Here is a 24,784-nt window from a genome sequence, read left to right as displayed (position 1 = left end):
CACGAGGGCTCCCAGCCGGGGCTCCTAGGGAGGCCTACGTTCCCGCGGGGCGTTCTCAGTGAGGGCGGGACCCAGGAGCCAGCCCAAACGGGCTCATCATCTGATCGTTCAAGACCACATTCAGCATTAAAAAGAAAATGGACCCTCCATCCCAGGAAGATTCGCTTTTGAAGGTCTGTGGGTTTATAACGATGCTCCGGAAAGGTACGTTAATATGAAAGCGCGGTGAATGGAACAGGGCGCGCCTGATTTTTATTGGTGTTCGGGAGTCAGGGAACGTCAATGTACGTGTGCGTGGGGGTGGCTATTCATTTAGGTCCATACCCATTTATGAAGGACGGCGGTGGCCTTGTTTGCTAGTAGTGCCCAGGTGAGTGAATTGGTGAGGTCGCAAAGGTGGCTGACTGTGCGGGCGGGATCTCCTGATGGCATGTTTCAATTAAGGCCACAATGCTGTGATTAGGTCTGGTGGCCTCAGGGAGCATGAGGGAGTAGGTCACAGCCTAAGAGCTGCCTGCCGTTCCCAGAGCAAAGGTGAGTGAAGAAGGTGACAGTATTTTGGACGGACTTCTCACAACAGGGCCAAGCACATATGGCCTTTCCATTCAAGTCAGCTCTCCTGGGGAGGTGAGAGAATGAATCGCGCGTCAGCCTCACACACCTGTGCGGTGGGCCCGTGCAAAGATGGCATTAGCCGGCCATTGGGCAGTTTCCCCGGGTAATGATGCCTCTTTAGGGGATGGAAGGGAGATTTACATAAAATTAAGAGGAGTCGTGGACAGAGTCTGCTGCACTAAACTGCAATACCAGGTCAAGTTCTTTATCTCAAGATCATAAAGGCACTCGCTCTCCCTGGATAATGGCGTGCCCTTCTGCTGGGCCCCCTGCTCCGATTCCTGCCTTCTAATTTTTCAGTCTTTTTATTACTCGCCACCATCTGTCCCCAAATGCTAAAGAGCGTTTGTGCCCAGGTGAGAATTCTCCTCAGGTGAGGCAGCGCAGACAGCAGGCTGTAAATATTTTATGCTTTCCAGGATCATTTTCTTTCAGAATATTAAGAATGCATGCCAACATTTGATAATGGGCCATACAAAGAAGGCTTTGCTTAGTGCAAGATTTGTCTTGGAAAAGGATGGGAAGAAAGAGCTCGAATAACTTCAGAGCTGAGATTTCAAGGCACTGTAGCATCATTGATAATAGTTCATCCTGGTAGACTCACCTATGTATTAACAGTTTTAAATGCCCCTTGCTGACTGTTTTTTAAGAGTTTTTTTTTGTTTTTTGAAACGATCTCCAACTTATAGAAAAGTTGCAAGTAAGTGCAGTACAGAGAACTCTTTATCTTGTGTCATCTGAGAACAAGCTGCTGACAGGGTGTCCTGTGACTTTAAGTCCTGTAGTGCATGTTTCCTGCAAACGAAGACTTCCTCCTACTTTTATGGGCTGAATCACGCCCCCTCAGGATGCACGTGTTGAAGCCCTGAGCCCCAGGACCTCAGATGGGACTGTATTTGGAGATAGGGCCCTGGAACAAAGAGGTCCTTAAAATGAGTCATATGAATCAATGAGTAAAATGAGGTCATAGGTTGGACCCTAATCTTTTAGGACTGGTGTGCAGGGAAGAAGAGGAGGTTAGGACACGGACACGCACAAGGAAGACCATGTGAAGACACAGGGAGAAGATCGCCATCTACGAGCCAGGAGAGAGGATCTGGGAGAAACCAACCCTGCACACACCTTGATCTTGAACTTCCAGACTCAAGAACTACGAGAAATTTAATTTGTGTTGTTTAAGCCACTCAGTCTGTGGCGCTCTGTTATGGCAGCCGGAGCAAACTAGGAATCCCACACAACATAACCCACAACCAAAATACAGCCCTCAGAATGAGAAAACTATCCCCGATTCATTACCACTGTGCAATAATCCTTGGACTCCTTTCATATTTTTCACATTGCTTCAATCTTGCCTGTTACGATGAGACAGTCCATGATTGTGTGTTACATACAATGAGACAGTCCACAATCACGTGTTATGTTCGTCCATGGTGTCTTGTTAGTTTCAGTCTAGCACAGTGTCTTGGGAATTTTTCCTTGACTTTTATGACTGTGACATTTTGAACATCACAGGCCAGTTATTTAGTAGAATGTCTTGAACTTGGAAGTGTCTAATGTCACGCGTCTGTAGCCAGAACCTCGCAGAAGTAAAACCCTGTTCACTACGAAATTTTCAACTTCTTTATTTCCATCAGTACAGGTTCCCTGTTTTATTCAGTGGGATGCACTTCACTGCTATTCACTGTGATGTGCAAATTGCCCAAGACTGGGCTATTGGAGCCCCTTCAAGCAGGCCCCTATGCCCTTCTGATACGTCCTCTTCATCCCTTGAGCGCTTTCTTGTGTTTTGATGGGAGATGTTTCAGGCTGATCTCAGACCTTGCTGCCCGGAATGGAGAAATCACCCATTTCTCCAGAGAACCCTGGTTCTTTTCGGCGGGATTTGGGCCAACCAGAAACCAGGCTTGAGCACCTGTGTGGCGGGTTAAAATGTATATATGTATACCGCACTTTGACCCCACATACCTGGGTAACATGCATTTCGCTGTCTTGGGAAAACACCACCAAATTTTTATGGTCATACATTTCCACTGTATAGAAAATGGTGGCATTTATTTCCGACACATCTAATCTTAGTCAATGTGGATGTTTTTCTGAGCAAAGGCAAGCTGGTAGATGAGGTCATTACAGAGTCTGTTACGAACGGCCTGCATCCCAGACTCATGCCAGCTGGATATGCATGCTCCCCGCCCACCCTCACCCTTCTCAGTCCCATGTCACCTTCAGACTGGTTGAGACTCAGAGAGGTTAAGTAAACTTGTCCACGTCACTCAGCCAAGTCAGGGGCAGAACAAGGATTTCATTCCTTGATTTGTCCAGCGCTGAAGCTGAACCCCTCCCTAACTACTTGGCCAGAATTAATTTTTGATAATTTTCAAATCACAGTTTAATACTATTTTGATTTTTACTGTATTGTCAAGATTTCGCAGAAGACGTGTTTCCCTGAAGTGTGGAAAGGTAGGTTACTTGATAATCGACACCTACAGTGGTTATGCAGCTGTGTATGGAAGAGAGTCACACAGAGGAACTTGGGGGGGTGTCATGAGATCAGACCCTCCCCCAGGGGACGGGGATCTCACCACCTCCCGTGGAATTACCACTGCACCTCCCCCGCTGCTGGTACATTGGATGGCCTCTCACGCGTGCGAACATCACAGGGCAGGACTCCTGCAGCGATGATTGTGAAGATGAACCAGGGCAGTGGGAGGCGGTAGCAATGAAGGAAGACGAGGTTGTGTGCAGAGTGTGTGGGGGGGAGGTGGGAAGCAAAGATTTCACAGCACCCGGAAGCCATTCTCCTCCCGGCAATAATTCCAGACCACAGTTTCAACACATACAAGAGTTGACCCCCATGACAAGGTTCTAAGACAGACGTATAAAATAACTTTAATGCTTTTCCAAATAGCTCTGCTCAGTGTAATTTCAAACAAGGTATTTGACTGGCACAGTAAAAAACACTTCCAAGCTAAGGATTTATATCCTTTTTGCAATGCAAATTATGTTGACCCGGATGACAGAATCTAATAAAGTAAACCCTTTAAGCACATTAAACAACTCAATCTTCCTTCTTGTTCTGCAAATATGCCCAGATCTGAAGTCCGGTCTCCTGTGGCTTGTAATGTACTATTCGGTTTCCATGAATACGACCTCGAAATGTCATAATTTCCATAAAGAGCCAAAGGATGTTTCTAAAGTCCACTGCGGGGGAGCAGAACCACCACATGTGAGCTTTCCCTGGCGGTCACGTCCCAAAACCTCTGTGGAAACATCACCAAAAGGTGTTGAGGTGAACAAAGACCTGAGTTATTTTTTTGAACTCAGGAAATCCACTGCAGCTTTTGCCTGGAGCCAATGGGTGCCGGCGGTCCTCGTGGACCATCGAGTCCCCGTGCTTATTCCTAACCCGAACTCCTAACGTCTGATCAGCCCTATGAGAGCATCGTAACTGTCGGACAGTACCTGTGCTTGTTTGGTTCTCGGGGGGTGGGGAAGACAGCTCTGTGAAAGTTCAGGTTTTTTGTAGCACTTTGTTAGTTGTACCTTCTCTCTTTACTTCCCGGCACGTGGCTCTGAGTGGCTCTTCTACCGCCTGGAGCAGGGGAGAGCTCGGGCAGAGGACAGTGGCTGGGAGGCCACGTCTCACCCTCGGCTTCCGACCGCCCTTCCGGCAGCAGAGCCGAGCCACACTGTGTCCATGGCAACTCTGCCCTCATTAGGTGCAGCTCAATAGCTTCCCCCTGTGGCACGGTCAACACCCTTCAGAAACGGAGTTGCCTTCTGTGCGAGGGTTTTATTAAGTGACCAGCGATGTCCTGTGAACAAGTGGGAGCAGGGCCCTGAGCGGCAGAGCTGGGGAGGGGAGGGGTCACGTCCAAGTTCTGGAGAAGTTGCTGTTGCAGCTCAGCCCTGGGCAGCATCCCAGAGCCGTCGCGGTCTCACGACTGTGCGCTCCTGGAGTCCCTGCCAGGCTCTCGTCCCCATAAGCCGCCGGCCTCACTGGAGACGACGCAACACACGCAGGACACTCGGAAGAGGGGGGCGGCTCAAGCGCCAAGAGCCGACGGTGGGCATTCTCTTGGCTGGCTGGGCCCAACCCATCCAGGTGACTTAGGGGAATTCGTTAAAATTTAGAGATTCTTGGGTTCTGAGTGGATTTAATGGTACCCCCCCCCCAAAAAAAAATGTCTATGTTGTCATACCTGTATCCTGTGAACGAATGTGAACTTACTTGGAAAGGGTCAGTTGCAGATGTAATTAAATTAAGGCTCTTGAGATGGGACCTCCTGGGTTATACAGCGGGCCCTAATCCAATGACCAGTGCCCTCTGAAGGGAAGAGAAGGGGAGACAGAGAGAGGCAGGCCATGGGATGACCTTTCTGCCCATGTGGCACCAGGGGCTGTCCCAGCCTCCCGGAGGCAATGGGTTTGGGTTTTGTTGGAATGACGCGGGGCTGCTCTGGGACAGGCCAGCACTTCGGCCGCCGGGGACTCTGCAGCTTTTTAAGTCACTTTCTGAGTAATGTGTTGCTTATGTATTAGAATTGTAGATGTTCCTACGGCTTGGGTTTAACAAAATTTTTTGAGACCCTGCTGTCTTCTAAATACTGAGAACTGGGGGTACAAAAATGAAAGTGGTACCTTCTCTATCTACAATCTCAAGGGCCGACGAGATAATTAATTGATGGCTGCGGCAGGCAGGCGCCCACCTTGTTGAAACACCTTCCGTACCACCTTGTGTGACCTTATGGCAACCTTGGGAGCTGATGGCGGTGTCCTCATTTGAGAGATGAGGAAACTGCACCGCGGAGAGAGTGGTGAAGGACCACATACTAGGGGTTCACCACCCAGGACAGGAGAATCGGATAGGCCTGGGGTCAGCCCCTGCTTCCGAGGTCACACCCTGTGGATGACCTTGAGCCAGCCACTGCCCAGCAGACAACTGTTGGTTGCCTCCTGAGTGGTGGGCGCTCAAAGATCTGTCCCCCTCCTCATCCTCAGAACCAGCTGATGTAATGAGGCCAAAGGCATGATTAACCTGAGGCTGCTGAGCAGATGGGCTCATCCCAGTTGTCTGGTTCAGCATCAAAGTAGCACAACCCGCGGCTCACGTACGGGTTCAGCCCGGGCTGCGTCACATGCTGCAACTTCTCCCAGGGCGTCCCGGCCCCGTGACTTGCACACTGAGCAGGAAGGAGCGCATCATTTCCTTAGTTTCCTAAATGTTTAAGATTTTTCATAATTAAAAAGAAAAGACATTGAAAACAAGCCATTAAACTCCAGTTTGAACTGAATTAAGCAGAGAGATAACTAAGTACTGGAGATTGCTCGCCTGGGGGTCCGTCCATCCCCAACAGCTTACAATTTCAAGTGCCCATCAGGCGGGCCTGAGGGAGAGGGAACAGCATTTTAGGGGACCCCTCAACACTGAAACTACCGCAGGCAAGGGCGCTTTTAGACCTGCCCCAGCACGCGCAGACCTTTAGACAGACATGCGATCGCACTCCCCTAAGTGAAGGTCGCTTTTCTCCACGTGCCCTGGGGCTCCTTCAGATAAAGCAGGCTGTGCATGGCCACAAGGCCTCCAGGCGCCTGGCCTGACGCCCACGCTGCCTCTGGCAGTGACACCACCGAGCAGGCTCTGAAGGGCCGGGACGTTCTGGGGGCACCTTCTGGGGTCCAGGCATTCGTGCCTGTCGCCTCATTCAGCTGCTGGAATGAGACCTGCTGGTGAGGCTGGACGAGGTGAGGGAACCTGCGCAAGCCCGCCCGGCTTTAGAATTCGCTTCCCCGTGGTGTGCAATGCCCCCAACTCACGGAGGGGACTGGATTACAGCCCATACGGTGTGACAACCTCTCTCTGATCATTTGAAGGGCGTGGACTTGTCATTTGGTCCCTACAGTTCTCAACTATTTTCAAATGCTCATCGTGAGTCAGATACCAAAGTACATGGAAGGAAGCTGCTTCTGACATGTTAGTTTTAATTTTATTCCACAGATTTTATATAGCTATAAAACATAAAAGCAGAAAATACTGAACTGTTTTCTTATTTATATGATGTTTTTTAATGAAAATTTCTTAGGAAGGATGATGTTAGAGCAGAAATACTGCCCAGGGTCACCTAAAATATGCTCTAGTCAATGATTTTCTACTCTTCAAGGGAAACTCGAACGCAGCTGTCTCGATGCAGCAACTAGCCCGGGACGTCGCTTTGCTGGGCTCTCCTCCCTCCTGCCCTGCCCGAAGCGGCCGCGGAAAGGAGCTGCGGAGGTCAGCGTGGCGTCCGCCCCTCAACACCCACCCAGGGCCGCGGTGCCGCCGCGCTTCGTTCTCTCAGGACCGATTATCCTCGATGATGATAGTTCTTCGAGGATAGGTTTCAAGTTCTACAAATATATATCGAAATTCATATTCGCCACTTTCTGGGTTCTGAAAAAAAAAGTATTTCCCGGAGTTACTGTTCCGCGCAGCGCGCTGCGCCGCGCCGCACTCAGCCCGGGCCCCTCCCCGCCCTCGCACCTCCTTCACTTCCAGGTGCACCGTTCCCTGCTTCCCAGGCTCGGAGCCCTGGATGTAGAACTTCACGCGCATGTGCTTCAGCCCGTCTTTCACATATTCAATAAAACTGCCAAGAAAATGGAAGAACACAGGTCTAAATCCTTTTCATTTAAAAATGATCCCCGAGCCTTGCAAGTTCAAGCCCAAGGCAGTACCTGACGTGCTGCCGGCGACCGCGCCTGGTCATTTCCCCGTAGCCTTTAACGGGCTCACCAAAGACGCTTATTACCTGCAGAGGAAAGAATGTTTTACTTCGTTGTGAGGCAAGTATTCCTGATGGGAAAACTCACAATGAAACGCAAATGTAATTTTTACTTAATTTAAAATACGAACATTCTTGGAAACTTTAAAAAATATTGATATCAAATAAAAAAATAAAACTTTTCTTATTTTGTGTTGGCATCATCAGTTATCACATTTTTCACGCGTAAGGAAAAAGGAGCAGTAAGATGAGAGACACTCGAGAACTGTGGGCTGAAACACATGGAACATCTGTTCAAACAACTGAGCGGATTACGCGTATCAGCATCGCAGCATAAGGTCTTCTATTTTTCAACCAGGCAAAGTGCCTGGCAAAGAAACGGACCTTTATAAATGTTGACAAAACTAAATGTTTAATTATTACATGTAGACCTCTGATAGGCAGCAAATTGGGTTATGACTTTTATATGGCACCACTGTTTATTCTGTGTATTTTGTTTTGGTCAAAGGGTTGAAGCCCTAGGAAAGGCTGTTTGTGAATGACACAGTCCGTCGTCACCTCTGTAGAGAGGCCTCCTCATGGTTAATTAGGCTGCTGTTGATACTTGTCTCCTGTCTTTAAGTGCCAGCTTCCCCTTCCGCAGACGGGCCAAAGCAGAACACAACCCATGGCGGCTTTGGGGTCTAATGAGGACGGCGCACTGAGGCACTACACGTGATCCCTGGCTCGCGTGCACTCTTAGTACGAGTCATCACGGTGGTATGGGGTCACAGGTCAGGTTTTTTGGAAAAGAAAAGACACATCACACAACAAGAGTCCAATAAAAAGGAATAATGTGTAACAAGAGAGACACTTAAGAGCTATGTAGCTGTTCAAGACTCTGGTACAGTCAGAGCATTTATTATTTATGACAACTAGTACAATGACTTCCTCTTGTATAATTAGGGTGGAAACACCCTACCTGGATCTTTGGGTGCCCTTTGGGCAGTTCAAGCACAAAAGAAAGAGCTAGTAACAAACAACGTGCACATATGCTTTATCGTATGAATTCCACTCGGCTCAGAACCGGCACATGAACTCTGCCCACCCCTCCTCGGTTCCGATATTTGCTCCCTCTTATCAGGGCTGTGCAACTCTGTCTTGAGGACTCACCTCTGGATGTGATCTGCATTTTTCTAAGGCTTTCCCGTATATCTTATTAGGGCTGGATGATGAAAAAAGTTCTTTAAAAATCACGTAAAACAAGCTACCTGAAAGGCAACGAAAAAGAAGATCAAGTAAAGCCGGGGTGAGACAAACAGTAAGTGAAATAGATATTGGGGGGGTGGGGTCTTATACTTGCTGTGTTTTCAACCTGTAACGGTGATTCCAATCAGTACCACTATTAAATAGGTAAAATCTCTTCCGGCTTCTTTAACTGTAAAGAGGAAAGAGCACAGAGTCACTGGCGTGCCAGGCGCCAGCAGGAGCCGTCGGTACTTCTGGGTGGGTGTGGACTCAGGCCTGACGAGTGGGTCTGTGTCTGAAGCAGCTGTTTTCAAATGTTCCTGCGAATCAGAACCAAACCAAAAACCCACCTGACCCAAACCACATCTAGGAGGGGATGGCAGAGAGAGTGCAGTTCCTAGGGACCTAAGACGCAGGGGTGGCGGAGCCCATCACATCCCCTTCGCTCACCAGTCCTCCTCTCAGAAAGCCCACAGATCCTAGAGGGCGGCGGTAGTCCACGCGCGCTCACCCCAGCGCCCACGCCGAGGCAGAAGGTAACTTACGGGAGTGCGTTAGCACAGCCTCACGGTGCGGCCACTGATGTGGAGGCGGCACCGTTTGCCGCCTCTACCGGGGAGGAGCAACAGTACTCGTCTGCAGTAACGCGCAACAGGCGGTAGCAGGGTCTATGTATGGTCTTGCCCTGTCACAATACCGTTGTAAGTGACCTGGACATTCTGGACCTGGATGTCCAATACAGTAGCAACATGCCACACGTGGCTGTTTAAGTTTAAAATTAAAAATTAACCTAAGTTAACTTAAAATTAAATAAAAACCGAGTGCTCCCACACTAGCAGCACCTCAGGTGCTCAACAGGCACGGGCGGCTGGCGGCCCCCCTAACGGGACAGCGCACACGCTGAACATTCCCAGCCAAGCAGACTTTTATCTGGACAACGCTGCCCTGGGGGTGCTGCAGAACATGCCACCATGCAAGAGCCGACAGTAACCGGTGGCAGGTGTGGGGGGCGGCCTGGGGAGACACATGTACTCCAAGTGCGGGGAGGAGCCCAACCAAGGGCCAGGGCTGGCCCAGCACCCCGGCACAGCTCGTCAGCGTGCGCCGCAGGGCACACGGGACACGCCGTGCCCAGTGAAAGACAAACAACTGCGTCCTGTCCGTCCTTTCTGTGCGCGACGGGCCTCTGGGGTCTCTGGGGGCAGCACACCCACGCGTGGGACTGCTGCTCCCACCATGCACCTCAGCGGGGCCCCAGGTCAGACAGGGCCCTGCAAAGAGCCTGCCCGCACCATGACCTGTGCCGCAGCCGCCGCCACATGGCCCGGCACGCCCGCGCACAGGCTGTTCCTTCACGCTGAACTTTTCGTCAGACTACTATGAATGAAACACTCCACTATATTTTTGTCACATTCAGCTGATTGCAAAAACTGGTAAGATACGACTAAATTATTTTTGTTGAAAAATACATGCACAGAAATGACAGAAACCAAATATTACCTTGGTCATCTCTGCGTGGTATAATCACGGGTGTCTGAATTGTTTTCTTTTCTTGCTTTTTACTTTTTTTTTTTTATTATTCATGAAATGAAGAAACTAACAAAAAAATGAAATGCTTTCTTATGTCATTTGTGAAAACTTCACCTTCCCTCACCAAATGACATTTCATTTTTCCTATTTTATACATTCTATTACTGCATGGGTCATCAGAAGGGAAGAGGTATTTCGGATGCCTTTAACTCTGTAGTATGCCAAGTGTTACTCAGTAACTGGGCACAACAGCAGCCTCTCAGGAAAATTGTTTATTGCCTTGGTGTGGCTCAGTGGATTGAGCGCCGGTGCGCCAGCCTGTGAACCAAATTGTTGCTGGTGCAATTCCCAGTCAGGGAACAGGCCCGGGTTGCAGGCCAGGTTCCCAGTAGGGGGCGCGTGAGAAGCAACCACGCATGGATGTTTCTCTCCCTTCCATCCCCTCTCTAAAATAAAATAAAATCTTTTAAAAAAGTGTTTATTGGGTTGAACTATATGAGTTAATCCCTATAGATTATGACTCAATGATTTCTTTTCTATTTATTCTCGCCAATTACTACTCTTCATCATAGTCTCCCTAGTCCTCTTTCTCTGTAGCACAACTAATCTTTTTTCGCTATTTGTTTCACACTTTGCATCTTCTTCCCAATTAAGTGGTAGACTATTTGTGTTTCAGATTTCTTTGGCACAGCCATTAGCAACTGTTCAAGTGCTAAGCACTGACGAGATGGGAACTCACGAAATCCTTGTCAATAGTTGTCCTAAGGAGCACTGGCCTGGACGTTAGGAAACCGAAATTAGGGAAATCTGCATTTAATTTTCAGTTGTGTGAAACTGGAGAAGTGTGCCTCCTACCTTAGAACAGAAATGTTTGAAGGACTGAAGGCGAGAGTCAAATGGATGAAATAACATCTGGGCAATCTCCTTGTCTGTTTTAAAGTATTAAAGAATGGCTAAGTTTTATATGGCTCTCTCCACAGCAAAACTAATCAAAGTTGAGAAAAATTTCCTAGACATAATTCAACTTTCAAATTTGAGGTCAAATCTCTGAAGGATATCGCAGGCCTATACTCTCTGATTCTAAACTATGTTTAGCGGTTCCGCCTTTTAATTTGCGTGAATTGACTTGGCATCCTCAGCACTGAACTTCTCTATAAAAGCGCACGGGCACTTCTTGTCACGCTTGCTGCAAGGCTGGTCCTTACTGGAGAATTCCCTTTTACCTTTCTGTGCCGTCGAGATGGCGGTTTCCGCCCTCTGACTGTGCACAGACACTTGCTTGCTGCCGTCCTCCTTTGCTCGCTGGCGGCCCTGTCCCCGCGTCCAGACGGTCCTCGGGGCGGCTCCAAGGATACATCCGGGCCGCACTGTTTTCCGCTCGTGCAGCGCCCATCTCCGTCTGGGCTCGGTCTTAAAGCAAGCTTTGCTGAGTACGAAGTGTGGCGAAAACAGGCGCTTCCCCGAGGACCTATGCAGCTTCTCCGTATACTGCACAGCTCGCAGAAGAGAACAAATCATGTTCACAGAAACCCGCTTCACTTACGGAAGACGCCAATCACGACCAGCAAAGCCTCACTGGTCCCTCCGCGCCTGGCAGGACGTGTGATCCAGGGCACACATTCACGCCGGAAAGGCTACCTGGCGTTCTCGACAAAAACGTTAGCTCCGGCAGCGTTTTTAAGACCAAAGGAGTTGCTTGTCCACCTCCTCTTCCCTTTGGTCCTCTTTTCGGTGGAATCAAAGTGCTCTTCTACGTTGACATTCACACTGTCCCCGCCATGCCTTTGCAAAGCACCCTGGGAAACCCTTAGGGATCCTGGGAATAGTAGTTTGAGGATTTCACATCTATCTTAGTTGCTTAGTCAAGGACTACAGCTCCCAAAATGCAAGGCGGCCATACCCCACCCAGTCCTTCATTTTCTCCCAACGAGCCCGTGCTGACTACCTACGCATGCGCTGCACGAAGTTGGTTTTTGGCAAGATTGGCGTTCTTGGAGCATAGTTCTAGAACTCACAAAAGTCAAATTAGCATTTGCAAACTGCACGTTCTTGCGCCTCTTTATACAGGACAGTGTAAACCGAAAATTCTCGGCTCTGATTGTTGTTCTGCCCTCCCTTAAGGCAAATGACAGAGCCTTTGCATTTCGGATTCTTCCTTAAAAAAAAAAAGGGACAGAAGGTAGCACGAACTACCTAGAGCTAGCACGTAGGACGGAACGAGGCCCCCACTTTTGCAACGCGGTGTTAACAAACAGCACTCGTAAATTTCTAGAACCGCTAGTGGAGTGGGCGGGAAAGCGCTTCTGCGCACGAGTGCCGGGGAGCGCGCCGGCGTCGGGTAGGCGTGGCGTGGGCGGCGCTCTATACCTTCCCCGGGTCGCACCGCCCACGAGTTCCGACGGGTCTCCATGGCGACCGGACGCGGCCGGCTTCTGCAGCGGCAGTGGCTCGGTCTCCAGGAGCTGCGCCTGCCTCTCGGGGGCTTTGGCGCGGCCCCCGGGAGCGACGGGTTCAGGTGACGGTCCCCCTCTCCTCCCGCCCTTTCCCCTTTCTATACAATGGTCCATCTCTGGCGCGTCGCTGGCGGCTGCTGCCAGTGCGGGAAAGGTCTGGAAGAACGGCGGGAGGAAGTGCCTTCAACTTGGAAGCGTGGGGCCACCCCAAGTCAGGGTACAAGGAGAGTAGCCCCCAGGACACCTCCTTCCTTTTCCGTTAGGTCAGTTAATGGGCACTGTGGGGGCGCGAACGTCGGAAGCTCTCCAAGCCCCGAGCAGCGCCTCGCGGGGACCCGCCGCGCGAAGGAGCTGCACCAGCCCAGACAGGTGCGCCTCGCCAGTCTCCACCTGCCCGGCCCGAAAGGGTACAGCTCCGCAACGTGCCCCCGAAGTCCTTCCTTGTTCTGAGGCCAGAAGTCCCCTTTCGTCTTTTTGTGACCTTACAACTTAGAGAAGTAGACACGCTAGGGTTTTCTGTCCCACCCACGGTCCGGGCGCGTAGGACGCGGGGCGCTAAACGCATACCTCTGGCCGGCGGGCGGGTCCAGGAGCGCCCTCTGCCGGGCAGCACTTTCTGCACGTCCGACTCCAGGCCAAGGCTGCGTCTCTAAGCAAACTCAGAGGGAGGCTTTTGGAATGGTCACCCCGCGGGGCTCAGCTCCTAACCCTGTTCTGCCGCCTTTCCCTCCATTTCTCATGGGGAGCCCTGGAACTGAAGAGTCGTCCTCTTCCACATGAGAGCAGGCAACTGGGAGGAGTGAGGTGGGGGCGGGGGGCAGAGGGCAGGGGGCCGCGGGCCGCGGGCCGCAGCTGTTTCCGGACCTCCAGGTTAACGCCCACGGAGAATGGCTCTTTTCCCAGCGCGAATGATCCCGGCAGTATCAGCGTGCTGTCGTGGCACCTAAATCCTTTTCGTTTCATTGTGAGCGTTCCCAGCTCCGTCCCCATCGTCCCAGTCCGTTTACCGGGTAGAGGGATAATGCTGAGGACACTTTGCACTCTTGAATATTATCCTTTTGTTTGTAAGTCGTCTTAATGTACAGATAGAGAAAGTCGTGCACATTATGCCTTCTGATACATCAATGCCTACGCTTAAGCATTACAAAAGCGTGATGGTACTTGCCAGTTCAACTACTTGTCATTTTTTGTTTTCCTGAGTCTTCAGAACTATGTCCTGTGTCCACCCTAGGGTTCCAGCACCCCGCTCACACTGGTTTCCAGGGCAGGACCCTGTCCCTTGGTGTTGTGGTAATAGTTCTTGAGTGACTCTCTGTAGTGCTAGACATAGCGTACCTACCGCAAGCCTTGTGACATGTGAGTGGCACAGTGACAGTGCCTGCAAAAGTTCTTTTTAAGTGGGAGAGAGAGACTGGCGTTTAAATAGGAAGCTTGAACTTTAAATCATTTTGTCACTCTTACTAAAATTAGTCTTTATATATAGCGCTCTGTTAGTGGGAAGCAGAATGACTTTGAGATGATGAAGCTTCCATCACGTTGTGAGGTGCCTGAACTTCCCGGGGCCGCGCTGTGGTCAGAGTGCCTGTCACTCGGCCTGGCCCTGGAGCCTGCACGCCCACCTGTGACTTGGTGATGCACACATTCTTTCTGGTAAAGAAAGGTCAGGTGCAAAGATGGTTGACGATGTTCTATGTAGGCAGTTATTTTTAGTGTCTCAAAGCAGAAACATTAGATTTCAATAAGGAGTCAGTGGTTCCCTTTTTAACACAAAATGGGAATATGTAGGTGAAAACCATAAACTGTAAGAAATGTAGGAGAAAGCATATCAAGTTGGCTTAACTTATACTTTATATGAGTTGGTCTAAATTCTTGGTATTAAAAATCAGGCCCAGGAAGTAGATTTTTAAAATACTGAACTAATTAAAAGCTACCAGGCAAAGGTCTGTGACATGAAAAAGTGTTTTTAGACTAAACGTGCTCTTACCGATCACACCAGCTAAGTGTGTGCTTAGCTCTGTCGACGGGTCTGTGTGAGCAGCGCATGGGGCTTCCCGGCCGCAGAGGCTGTGGCCCCGAGGCGCGGGCGGCTGTTGCCCGGAGGAGTGGGGACGGCCTTCCGTGGCCCCCAGCCCGCTGGAGAGCTGGACGGCACAGTGAGACTCCTGAGGCTCTGGGGCCCTGTCAGGAGAGAGCCTTCCGGTGCTCCCGGCCTCTGGCTCACACAAGCCCTGCGCTGGCCCCGTGGCGCCGCTCTTGGCGGAGGCCGGGCGCATTCCCGGTCCCTGTGCTTGGTCCAGGGTATTTTCCCAGCTGACGGCCTTGACACGGACATTCTTGAGTGAAGTCACAGGGAACATTTGTTTCGCCTTAGCAGGTATTTCTAGAAATAAAATTCCTGGCTTAAAGAAATGCGTGTGCCTCTGAGGGTCTTGACAGACACGCCCGGGGTGGACCTTCCCCACGGTGCACGGCTGCTGGCCCGGCCGCGCCCAGCGCCAGCCCTCATCATTTATTTGGTCTTTGCTAAGTCGCTAGATTGAGACTGACAGAGAGCGTGTTAATTTACTTTTCTTCGGTTCCCTTGGAGAGGCCTAAGGTAATAGTTTTTATTTCTTCTGGCATCTTTTGACGGAAGAAATACATAAAGGCAAGAAGCCATTAGCAATTTAGTAATGCTTTTAAATAAATTTATTTTTGCTTAACCACAGCAGTACTCATTAAGTAAAAAAGTTGCTAAAGAACTCTAGTGAGAGACAGTCCTCAGTCTTCAAACGACATGGCGCACAGACTTTGTGGTGCGGTCCCCTTCACACTTGCGGGGTCCACAGGGCGCCAGTGGCGACTCCTGAGAGATGTTTTTATTTGACGGAGGAGCAATAGGCTCTACTGATTAGAGGTTCTTTTCACTTGACACTTGGGTATTAGAGACCTTTGTTGACTGAAAGCATTTTATGTTTGAATATGTGACACAGATCATTATAAAACTTTGAAGAATAGTTAATCACTTAAGACATGCTTTTAATCATTTTAAAATGTACCATATAGTTTCACTTACATGTGGAATCTAAGAAAACAAATGAACCAAACAAAAACAGACTCACGGACACAGAGACCAAAGGGAGGGCTACGGGAAGGGCGTGGGAGGATGGGCGAGAAGGGGGCGGGGAGTGTAGTCAACAGTATTGTGATCGGTTTGCATGGTGACAGACGATGACTAGAGTTAGTGGGGTGATCACACCATAAGGCATAAAAAGTCCAATCACTATAGTGTGTACCTGAGCCATAATATTATATACCAACTACACTTAAATAAAAAATTTGGAAAATTGTATATCGTGTTGAATGATGTGCTCCCGCCCCCAATTTTGTCCCCCCAGAGCCTCCAGGTGTGACTTATCTGACAGTAGGGCCTTTGCAGATGCAGTTAGTTAAGGTGAGGTCATGCGGGAGCAGAGTGGGCTGTCAATCAAACGTAAGTGATGTCCTTAGAAGAAGGCACACAGACACACACACACACGGGGAGGGGGCCGTGTACAGGTGGAGCCGAGGCTGCAGGAATGTTGCCAGACACCAAGGGACACCAAGGAAGTCTGGCTGCCACCAGAAGGGGTCAGGAAGGACTCGTCCCTAGAACCGGTGGAGGCAGCCCGGCCCTCCCAGCACTGGGGTTTTGGGCTTCGGGCAGCCAGGACTCGGAGGCAGCGCATTTCTGTTGCTTTAAGCCTCGCATTTGAGGTGCTTTGTGAAGGCAGCCAGAGGAGGGAACTGCAGTTTGCCTGTCACTGCCGGGCTAGAGCCATGCCCGCAACGGCGAAGCTTTTCTGCTGTGGAATTCATCCTTCAGCTTCCAGAAACATCTCTGCCCTCCCTTCCAAGTTCCTGGGGCCCCTCCCTGTGCCTCCCATTATTACCCACTCCTCCTTGAGCGACGGTCCAAACAGGCCCAGGCAGTCAGCTTGCTGGCGGCAGCTGGTGTTGGTTGACCTGGGCGAGCGAAGCGCGGACTCCGCCTGATGACTGCTGGGGAGCGGAGCGACCAAGGAGCACACGCTGGCGCTCGCCTGTCCTAAAGAGCATGCCGGGTTGGGGGCGGGGGCGGCCCGTCGCTGGCCTGTGTGTGTGTATGGGGGGGGCGGTGGTAAAGAGGCGGCCTCCGAACTCTCCCAGGGGGCCCGCCTGTTCCCCAGGGGCGTCTGTGCCAGCCGCGGCCGCGGCACCGGGCTGTGGCGCAGCGACTTTCTGGGTGTTTCAGACCCCGGCCAAGCTGCCACTGGATGCCACTGCTTCTGAGGGCTGATTTTAATAAAGATTATTTTAGGAACTTCTGAGAAGAACCAATAAAATAAATACTATACCCTATTTCATCGAATTGTTACATTGACTGTGAAATTCACTGTTACTTTATGTACCACAAAAATGAAAGATGGACAGTCAAATATATTCCCTTGAGTGTGAGGGGGTGAGGGGTGCTCCTGCGGCCGTGACCGCTGAAGCTAGAGCTGGAACCAGCTGCTGCCCCTTGCAGGTCCGTGACGGTCAACAGAGTCGTGGGTCCTGTTGGCAGTTCTGGCTCACAAATCCCAAGTTTTTTCCCTCTGCTGATGGTATTTTTATTAGGTTCTGTGTTTTGTTATTGAGATTGGACAATGAGTACATTTTATCTTTCTCCTCTTTGTTTCCATTAAGCAGAACTTCTTTGACGCCAACAGCCCAGAAGCAGAGTGAGCGTTAGACATTAGTCTTGGAACACGTGGCAGCGGGCCCAGGATTCAGGCCGCTGGCCGGTCCCTGGCCCCGCCTACCCCACCGTGCCCTCCCTCACATCCTGTCTTTGCCGAGCGAGGTTTCACAGGCGCGACCTTGGGAGTCCCTGAGTCCCTTAAAATGCTGTCTGGAGGAATGGATAGTGCCCCTAGCATTGCAGGAATCTGAATTCTCCGTGTTCTCTTTCAGGAGCGGGCCAGGTATCGAAGCTGGTGCATCCTCCGCTCCCGGGGAGCAGCATGCCCGGCCCGAAGGGCCCCGCGGGAGTCCCTGCTCGGACTGCCCCGCGTGGCTGGACAGGTAAGCGGCTCAGGTCGTCGGCCGCTTCTCTGGGGGCTTCCGGGATGGAGTTATTAGAGACAGTTACAATGCCACATATGCCAACTGCTATTCTGAGCTCTCTAACAATAGAATTGTGTAGGAAGAGTGTACAACTTGGGAGTTTGATGTGAGTCACCAGCTGTCACCACCATCATTATTAGGCTAATTTTATGACGCTAAATGTCTAAATGTGATAAGTCAATTTAATTTTCCCTTTTTAAAAAATGTTCTTTAAAATGATTCACTTTCCTGTTGACATAGACCCCTGAAAATGGAGAAAGAAAATTAAAGTGTCTTCTTCTAAGCATTCAGGAGGTCTCTGAATTTCTTAGCTTTCAGGATTTTGGGAACCCATTTTGCCATGGCAAGATTCTATATCGTGGCCTCAGGAACAAGCAACAATCTGTAGAATCATTTTTACTCTTTGAAGTTAGAATTTGAAATGGATGCAGAGATGCCTGCGGATTCCCCACGTTGTAAGATTTATGGAGTGCCAGCTCTGTGCTCAGCCTAGTGCGGGGCCCCGAAGGCTGGGAATGATCGCAGATGTCTTATGGTAGAGGCGGCGAGGCTCACGTGGTCTCCAAATAGCAAAATTCAGATTAGAATGTAAATTGCCCAGTTTCAAGTTTTGGGCCATTAGTACTATTATCATAACTAGCTCAGCTAACAGGATACAAATACTTTCAGTTTTTTTAAAAAGAAGTGAAAAGCCAAAAAAAGAAAAACCCCCCTCAAAAACCCCAAAACAAAACAAGAAAGCATTAAGGACATCAGTTGAAGCTTTAAACTCTGTGCTTGGGGAGTAGAATCTGTCCTACAGTAATCTGACATTAGAACAGAACAAATATTTGATCAGTTACTTCTCTGTCCGAGACACTGCGCTTGGAGCTGGGACACAGATGGTGAGCTGCTCACATGTGTTCTCACGAGGCTTGCGGTCTAGCAGGGAAGACACATTAAAAAGTAATGAAGGAAACCCTGGGGTCTGTGTTGTCGAGAAGACAAAATGCAGCCATGCCCCAGCACAGCGGGCGGGATGGTGAGGCCCGCTGTCCCCGGGGAGGTGACATGTCAGCTGAGAACTGGACGGAGGCGTGGGAACGTGCCGCGGGCGGTGGGCCGGGCCAGGGAGAGGTGGCCCGGAGGAGGCCCGGCCTCCTGGGTCCTGGGGAGGTGCTGGGGTGATTGTAAGCACAGAGGCGGGAGGCCATTGGGTTGTTTTAAACCCTCTTATTGTTTACCTGTTTGCCTTTTCTAGAAGGAAGGGAGATGGAGAGACACAGGCCAGTCTGGATGCACTTGGGGGCCCACGTGACATGATTTGTTTACGAATTTGGTGCAGGTGTGGGGAGAGCAGGCGGAAAGTGGGAACCGGGACCTGCTGAGAGGGCCACTCAGTGGCGCTGCTGCGTATTGGGGCGGGAAAGCTCTTGGGTGGGGGAGGGAGACAGTCCAGCTGAAAGGACAGTGGCTGTGAGCCTAGTGGGGGGCGAGGACTCAGGAGCATCCTAGGAGCCATGGCTCACAGGTCTCGGGAGGCAGCAGGGAGAAAGCAAAGGGACACAGGAGCCAGCGGGGGAAGGAGGAACAGCAAAGAGCAGCCAAGTCCCGGAGGTCTGGGGGGTGTTGTGTGGCCAGGAGAGGAGATCGCTGCTGGACAGGCCGCCCAGGCGGGCGCGGCCAAGGGCAGGCGCCGCCCGCGCGGGTGCCGGGGAGGCCTGGCTGGAGGCACCAGTGCAGGCAGGCTGTGCTGGGTCGGGCTCTCTCTGGACGCTTGGCAGGAGAAGGGAGCAAGGAACTCAGCAACTCACCCTGGTGGTTGGAGGGGGCTGGGGGCACGGCGAGCGTCACTGTAGGGTGCGGATGTGGGGGGTTTCTGGGGCTGACGGGAGTGACACAGGACAGGAGGGCAGGAGTGGGAGACGGAGCCCTCGAGGGGACCCCGGGCAGGGGACCTGAGCTCAGGTGCAGAGGGCAGCTTCGTGAGGAGGCTCGAGGTTCTCCAGGGACCCGGAGCACGAAAGCGGCAAGTGCGGGAATGGGGCGGCAGGTCCTCGCTGGGACCAGGACAGGGGCTCCCTCACCCTGCGGCCGCAGGGCGGAGAGTGAGGGTGCGCGGGACCTTGAGTCCCCACAGGGACAGGCGCTGACCCGAGGCAGATTCCTTGCTCCAGCGCTGACCCTCCGATGGTCCTGCTCCTCCCCTTTCCCCCAGTGCCCCGCCCTGGCCCGGCCGCGCCCACGCGGTCACTGTGAGGTCAGGAGTATTTCAGGGGAAGCGCCCCCGTGAGTGCGCACACCCGCTGTGCTGGGGTCCGGGACAGCTCACGGTGCATAGCGGAGAGCAGCTCCGAGCCCCGCTGGTTTGGCTGTAAAGCCGAGGTTTTCCCTTCCTGCTAGAAGCCCGTGGAGAGGCTCTCCCGCCCTTGCGTGTGTCCGTCTGGTGGGTGGAGGTAAACCTGTGGCGTGACCTTCTCGAGTGGGGCTTTATTCTAACTAAATAATTGTTACAGTTGCTGGATACTTTCCTGAAATGTTTTCTTTAAGTCCAACTCTACATTTTAAAAGCTTACACTGATTTAAAAAAATAACTACAAATTAGGAAATAGTTGAATCAAAATATAAAAAACTATATGCAATGGATAACCCGAATTGTTGCAAAAAACGTGTTTCTTGCAACCTTCCTATCTCGCACGAGAAGCTTTCCTCACCTGACTTTGATCACAGTTTAGAATTAAAATCTCAAGTAGAGAGCATGGCAGGCCGCTTTCAATTGGCCAGAGGGTCGTGTTCCCTCCGGTCCTTTATCCGGAGCTGCCCCGCCCCCACCCTGTCTCCCGCCGCCTCTGCCCCGGCATGCGGGGCGCACACTCCCGGCGTCTGCCCCGGCCAGTGCTTTCCAGGTGCTGCCAGGGTGTGGTTGGGTGTGCAGAATTCTAAGGTCGTGGAAATCCACGGGACATTGGGAACGCATCCCAGCGGCATATTTACAGGGCACAGAAGTGAAAAAAAAAAAGAGGCCTGAGCAACCCTGATAGCGCTCGGTGTGTCCTCGAAGCCCAGGGGACATGGCCGAGCCAGGGGACGTGGGGGGCAGGGGGCTCAGAGCGGCGGCCCCCGGTGGAGGTGCGTTGGTATTTCCTGCTCCCTGCAGGGTTTGTTTTTTTAAGGGGTGGGGTACTGTGTGTTCCCTACCGATAGCCAAGCATGCCTCCGTCTCCTGTTTCCAGTTCTCTCTCCAGCCCGCACTCCTTTCATTGGGGGAGGGCGGGGAGCCTGCCCAGCAGACTCAGTGCGGGAAGGTGGTGAAAGGCCCGGGACCAAAGGCAGCTCGCTGCAGCCAGGGGCCGGTGCTGGGGTGTGTCCCGTGCCCTGTGGCACACGCCACGGGGACGCAGTGGGCGGTGCCGGTGCGGTGGCCTCGTGGGCGGGGAGGGTCTGTCGCCGGCCCTCTCTGCGGGGGGGGGGGCCCGCAGCGGTGTCCGGGGCGAGACGCCCTCGCGCTGACCGCCCTCGCCTGCCCGCAGCATGCCTTCGGAAGTCCTGCTGCAGATTCTCTCCTACTTGGATGCTGCCGCCCTGCTGTGCGTGGGCTGTGTGAACCGGCGCTTCTATCACCTGGCCAATGACAAGTAAGGAGCAAGCCCGATGTCTGTCATGTTCTGACCAAGTCCCATCCTACTTTCCTGGAAGTTGTCCTTCAAACGTCTGAGCTTCTGACGAACCATTCTCATGATTTCTTCTCTTCCGAAGGCCAACCTTCGTTGTCTGAGTGGAATTGTATTTACAAGTGTCTTAGTCTCCATTTAATACTTGGGTGGATGGACAACACATGCTTTTGGAAAGTTAAGGGTGTGTTCTAACTGTTGCTTCTGAAGAGAGAACAGGAGCGTGTAGTGTGGCCAGTTACATGGATAACTTCTGGGGGAACATGTCTGGAGGGGGACTCTCCAGGGCTGTTACTTTGGTGGGGCCACCTCCCTGCCCCATGGCGAGGCCTCAGCTGGCGCACGGCTCTCCGACAGGCCACTGGGCTGGCGCCGGGTCGCCTCGCGCGGTCACGGGGGGTGCCTCTCCCCGAGCTCTGGGAAACGCTGTGCATCAGGACGTTAAACTGGTAAATCTGCCCCACTTTCTGAACAACGGTGCCTGACTGGGAGTCAGGTTCGATAAATGAGCTCTTGTCCTCAGATCTGCCATTTTAGCAGCGTTGGGCTTCGGAGACTGATAGAAGCTTCTTAAGCTTGACATTTGTATTTTATAAGTGGTCACGGACAGCAGTCTGCCCACCACCTCAGTTCCGGGGGATGCTTTTGTTCACTTCAGGCTGCTGCACGGCGACCTAAGTACGGGAGCGTGTGCCCGTGGTGCCGCGCAGAACGCCAGGTGGGGCGGTTGTCACCGGGGGTGTGAGCGGCCCGTGCTCTGCCTGTCCTGCCCGCGGCCTGGCAGCTGCTGCAGCTTGCCGGTGCCGGGGCAGGTGCGGAATCCAGCCAGGCTTCTGAGCCGCACACACAAAACCTTGAAGGCAAAGCGGCTCGGTGTGAAACGATTTTGTGGAGTGAGAAGTGACTTGAAAGACCCTCCCTAGAAAACAGAAAGAGATGCCAGAGGGGCCTGACCACACGTGCGTTGCTGGGAAGGGCAGGGGTGTCCAGGGCAGGGGTGTCCAGGGCAGGGGGTGCCTGGAGAGGTCAGCTGCCCGCGACGTGCTCCTTGCCGCGGGGTGGGGGGGGGGCGTGGCACTGTGTGGCCGGCACAGCCGTCCCCCAGGCCCCGGCCTCACGCTGACGCCCTGCGGCCCGGACCTCCAGCTGCAGCGGGACCGCCCTCTGCTCGCTGCGCCTCGGCCACGGGCTGTCGCTCCCCTTTCTGCACCGGAGAGAATGCGGACACTTAAATGAGCAAACGATTGAATTTATCAATACGAATGCCATCCTTTACAGAGGACATAGATTTTAACCTTTGCCTCAGTGTCCCCCAAGAGACGTGTACTTCTCTCCCTGAAGGAGAGCGTTGGCGGGGAGGGAGGCGCCTGGCCCAGTTGCCGTGCGTCTCCAAATGAACGCGTTACAGCCACAGGTATGTGACAGTGTTTCCGACAGTGTTTCCGAGACTGCTACCGTTTTCTCTCCCTCAGTTTTATTTGGATCAGAATCTACTCATCCGCCTTTTCACTTAAAAGATATAATTGGAGGGTCGATGCAGTGGAGGAGACAGCTGAGTCTGTGAACTTATTGTCGGTTGAGGATACAGAAGCTGGCTATTGGAAGAAAGAATATATCATAAAGCAGATATCCTCTCTGAAGGAGGCTCTGGTTCCAGTCCTCAAACCTGTCAACCAGTACACGGGCCTCCCAGCCAAAACCAAGGAGGCCCTCAGGTACGGCGCTGTCCCCAACAGCAGCGCCGCGCTGGCTCGGGTACTATTGACTTTAAAGGAGAATGGAGGTGTTAGCCCAGACGACTGTGTGCACAGGACACGTGTGCCCTTTGTCTGGGGGGTGGGGGCTGTCCCTCAGAGTCTGCGTGCGCTTCCATGCATCTGTGAAATAGTGTCTTCCTACGCCAGATAAGTGGTCTCAAGTTTTCATGAAAAACAAAAATAGCCCAGTGCTCTGCTCTGGTAAACCAAGAGCATTCGAGGCACTTCTCTTGGGCAGACCTTTTCTGTATGTATGTGCGTGTGCGTGCGTGTGCGTGTGTATGAATGTATGTATTTTAAGCTCGTCTATGTATTGCCAGCACTGAGAACACAGCAGGTGTCCGTCGGGCGAGGAGAAAAGGTGCAAGGAGAGAACTGTAGGGACAGTGGCTGTTTGCCTTGGGCACGTGACGCGCTGAGAACCTTGGCTTTGGAGGGGGGAACCAGGTGCTTCGGAGATGAGACATGACGTAGACTTTAGCATTTTGTTTCCAGTGAGGCAAACATTCCAGTCTGCTTTTCTTTCTGCAGAATGTCTGGCCTAGGATGGGTAATCATACTGGAAGAAAAAAGTGGAAAAGAGTACATCATGGAGCATGTTGATCTTTACATGAACGATTCCTCAGTTACGATCGTCTGGTACGGCAAAAACTGGCCCTGTCTGACCACATTGTCTACCTTAGATTTGTGTGGCGTGACACCGGTTTTTAGGGACTGGCCCAAACCTCCCACCAAAAACGCGTAAGTACTAATTCAGCAGAACTTTTGGGTGAGAGCATCTTATAAGTGAACATTAGTTGGCATTACTTCGCAGTTCAGGAACATCACAGTGTTTTTAATTTGATTGCATCTTAAAGATGTCTCTTTCTCTCTTTGACCCTGGATCGCTATGGAATAGGGAGAGGAGGGGCTTACGCCGTGCGGTTAAGTCTAAATGTAGTCCTGCTCGTCCTGGTCACCTGCGATGGCAGGGGAATGGCGTGCTCATTAACACAGGTTCCTGGGTGGGGACGGCCAACCTGCTGAGGATTTCAGTTGCAACCAATTTAAGGCACAGATACATAAAGCCATTACGCTTTCCTTAGTAAACGGAGTAGTAGTCGTAGTTGAAGCACTGGGTCCTAAAGTCACAACTGTTAGTGATTGTCAGGCGCTTTTCCAGCTCTGGGGCCTGGTGTGAGTAGTTGCTGTCTCTGCGCCTGCGTTTCCAACGGGGTGGTGGTGACGCCGCTGTCTTTAGCATGCAGGCTGTGGAGGTCACACGCTGTCCTTGTCAAAGGCACGGCGCGCACACGTGTGTGACACAGGCTGATTCTCCCTGAGCACTCACGGTCCTGTCGGGAGGCAGCAGTGGGCCAGGCCACACTGTGTACGGTGTGAGTCCCACTGTGTGCAGCGTCTCCTGTGCTCACTTTCCTGACCCGTCGTCCTTCCTTCCCGGATGCTGAACTGTGCGGCGTGTGGCATCCTCACACCTGAGCACGTGGGCGTCTCGCTGCACCGAGCTCACGGCCACCTCCCCCAGGGTGGCTCTCCTGCCGTGACCACCTCCGTCGCTGTCTCCGTGTCCTTTGTCATGCGGTGACATTGGCCACATCATTGTCCTCCCCCTGCGTCCTGCGGCCCCCGGCTTCTCTCACACCTGTCCTCGCGTGGGAGGGGTTGAGATGGCGCCCCTTGTGGCTGCC

At 52.1% G+C, this 24,784-nt stretch overlaps 2 protein-coding genes across 2 annotated transcripts in view; one reads left to right on the top strand and one right to left on the bottom strand.

Moving 5' to 3' along the window:
- Positions 1-6,654: 6,654 nt before the first annotated feature.
- Positions 6,655-11,930, bottom strand: TIMM21 (translocase of inner mitochondrial membrane 21). The gene is made up of 6 exons (XM_054583896.1): positions 11,354-11,930; positions 8,728-8,790; positions 8,526-8,623; positions 7,327-7,400; positions 7,133-7,238; positions 6,655-7,042 (listed from the first exon to the last, which is right to left on the bottom strand). The coding sequence occupies exons 1-6, from the start codon at positions 11,646-11,648 to the stop codon at positions 6,947-6,949; spliced, it is 732 nt and encodes a 243-aa protein (XP_054439871.1). The 5' UTR covers positions 11,649-11,930; the 3' UTR covers positions 6,655-6,946.
- A 608-nt stretch (positions 11,931-12,538) lies between these two features.
- The window catches only part of FBXO15 (F-box protein 15), a 37,118-nt gene continuing 24,872 nt past the window's right edge, over positions 12,539-24,784 (top strand). The window contains exons 1-5 of the mRNA XM_054583380.1: positions 12,539-12,645; positions 17,537-17,647; positions 21,199-21,303; positions 22,812-23,054; positions 23,628-23,837. Coding sequence (XP_054439355.1) covers positions 12,539-12,645; positions 17,537-17,647; positions 21,199-21,303; positions 22,812-23,054; positions 23,628-23,837 — 776 coding nt within the window. The remainder of the gene's footprint in view (positions 12,646-17,536; positions 17,648-21,198; positions 21,304-22,811; positions 23,055-23,627; positions 23,838-24,784) is intronic.

The sequence above is a fragment of the Pteronotus mesoamericanus genome, unplaced genomic scaffold (assembly GCF_021234165.1).
Source record: "Pteronotus mesoamericanus isolate MK-2021 breed Mesoamerican mustached bat unplaced genomic scaffold, CSHL_Meso_final contig_74, whole genome shotgun sequence".
NCBI classification, from domain to species: domain Eukaryota; kingdom Metazoa; phylum Chordata; class Mammalia; order Chiroptera; family Mormoopidae; genus Pteronotus; species Pteronotus mesoamericanus.
The sequence above is the reverse complement of the archived record's forward strand: the minus strand, read 5'-3'. Positions and strand labels throughout refer to the sequence as shown.

Excerpts from the sequence above, each read along its gene's own strand:
- TIMM21 (XM_054583896.1), bottom strand. The coding sequence starts at position 11,648 with ATGATTTGTTCTCTTCTGCGAGCTGTGCAGTATACGGAGAAGCTGCAT. Across the intron at positions 8,791-11,353 it reads CATCTCGACGGCACAGAAAG|TTAAAGAAGCCGGAAGAGAT; the intron begins GTAAAAGGGAAT and ends TCCTCTTTACAG. Across the intron at positions 7,239-7,326 it reads GGTCGCCGGCAGCACGTCAG|TTTTATTGAATATGTGAAAG; the intron begins GTACTGCCTTGG and ends TTTTCTTGGCAG.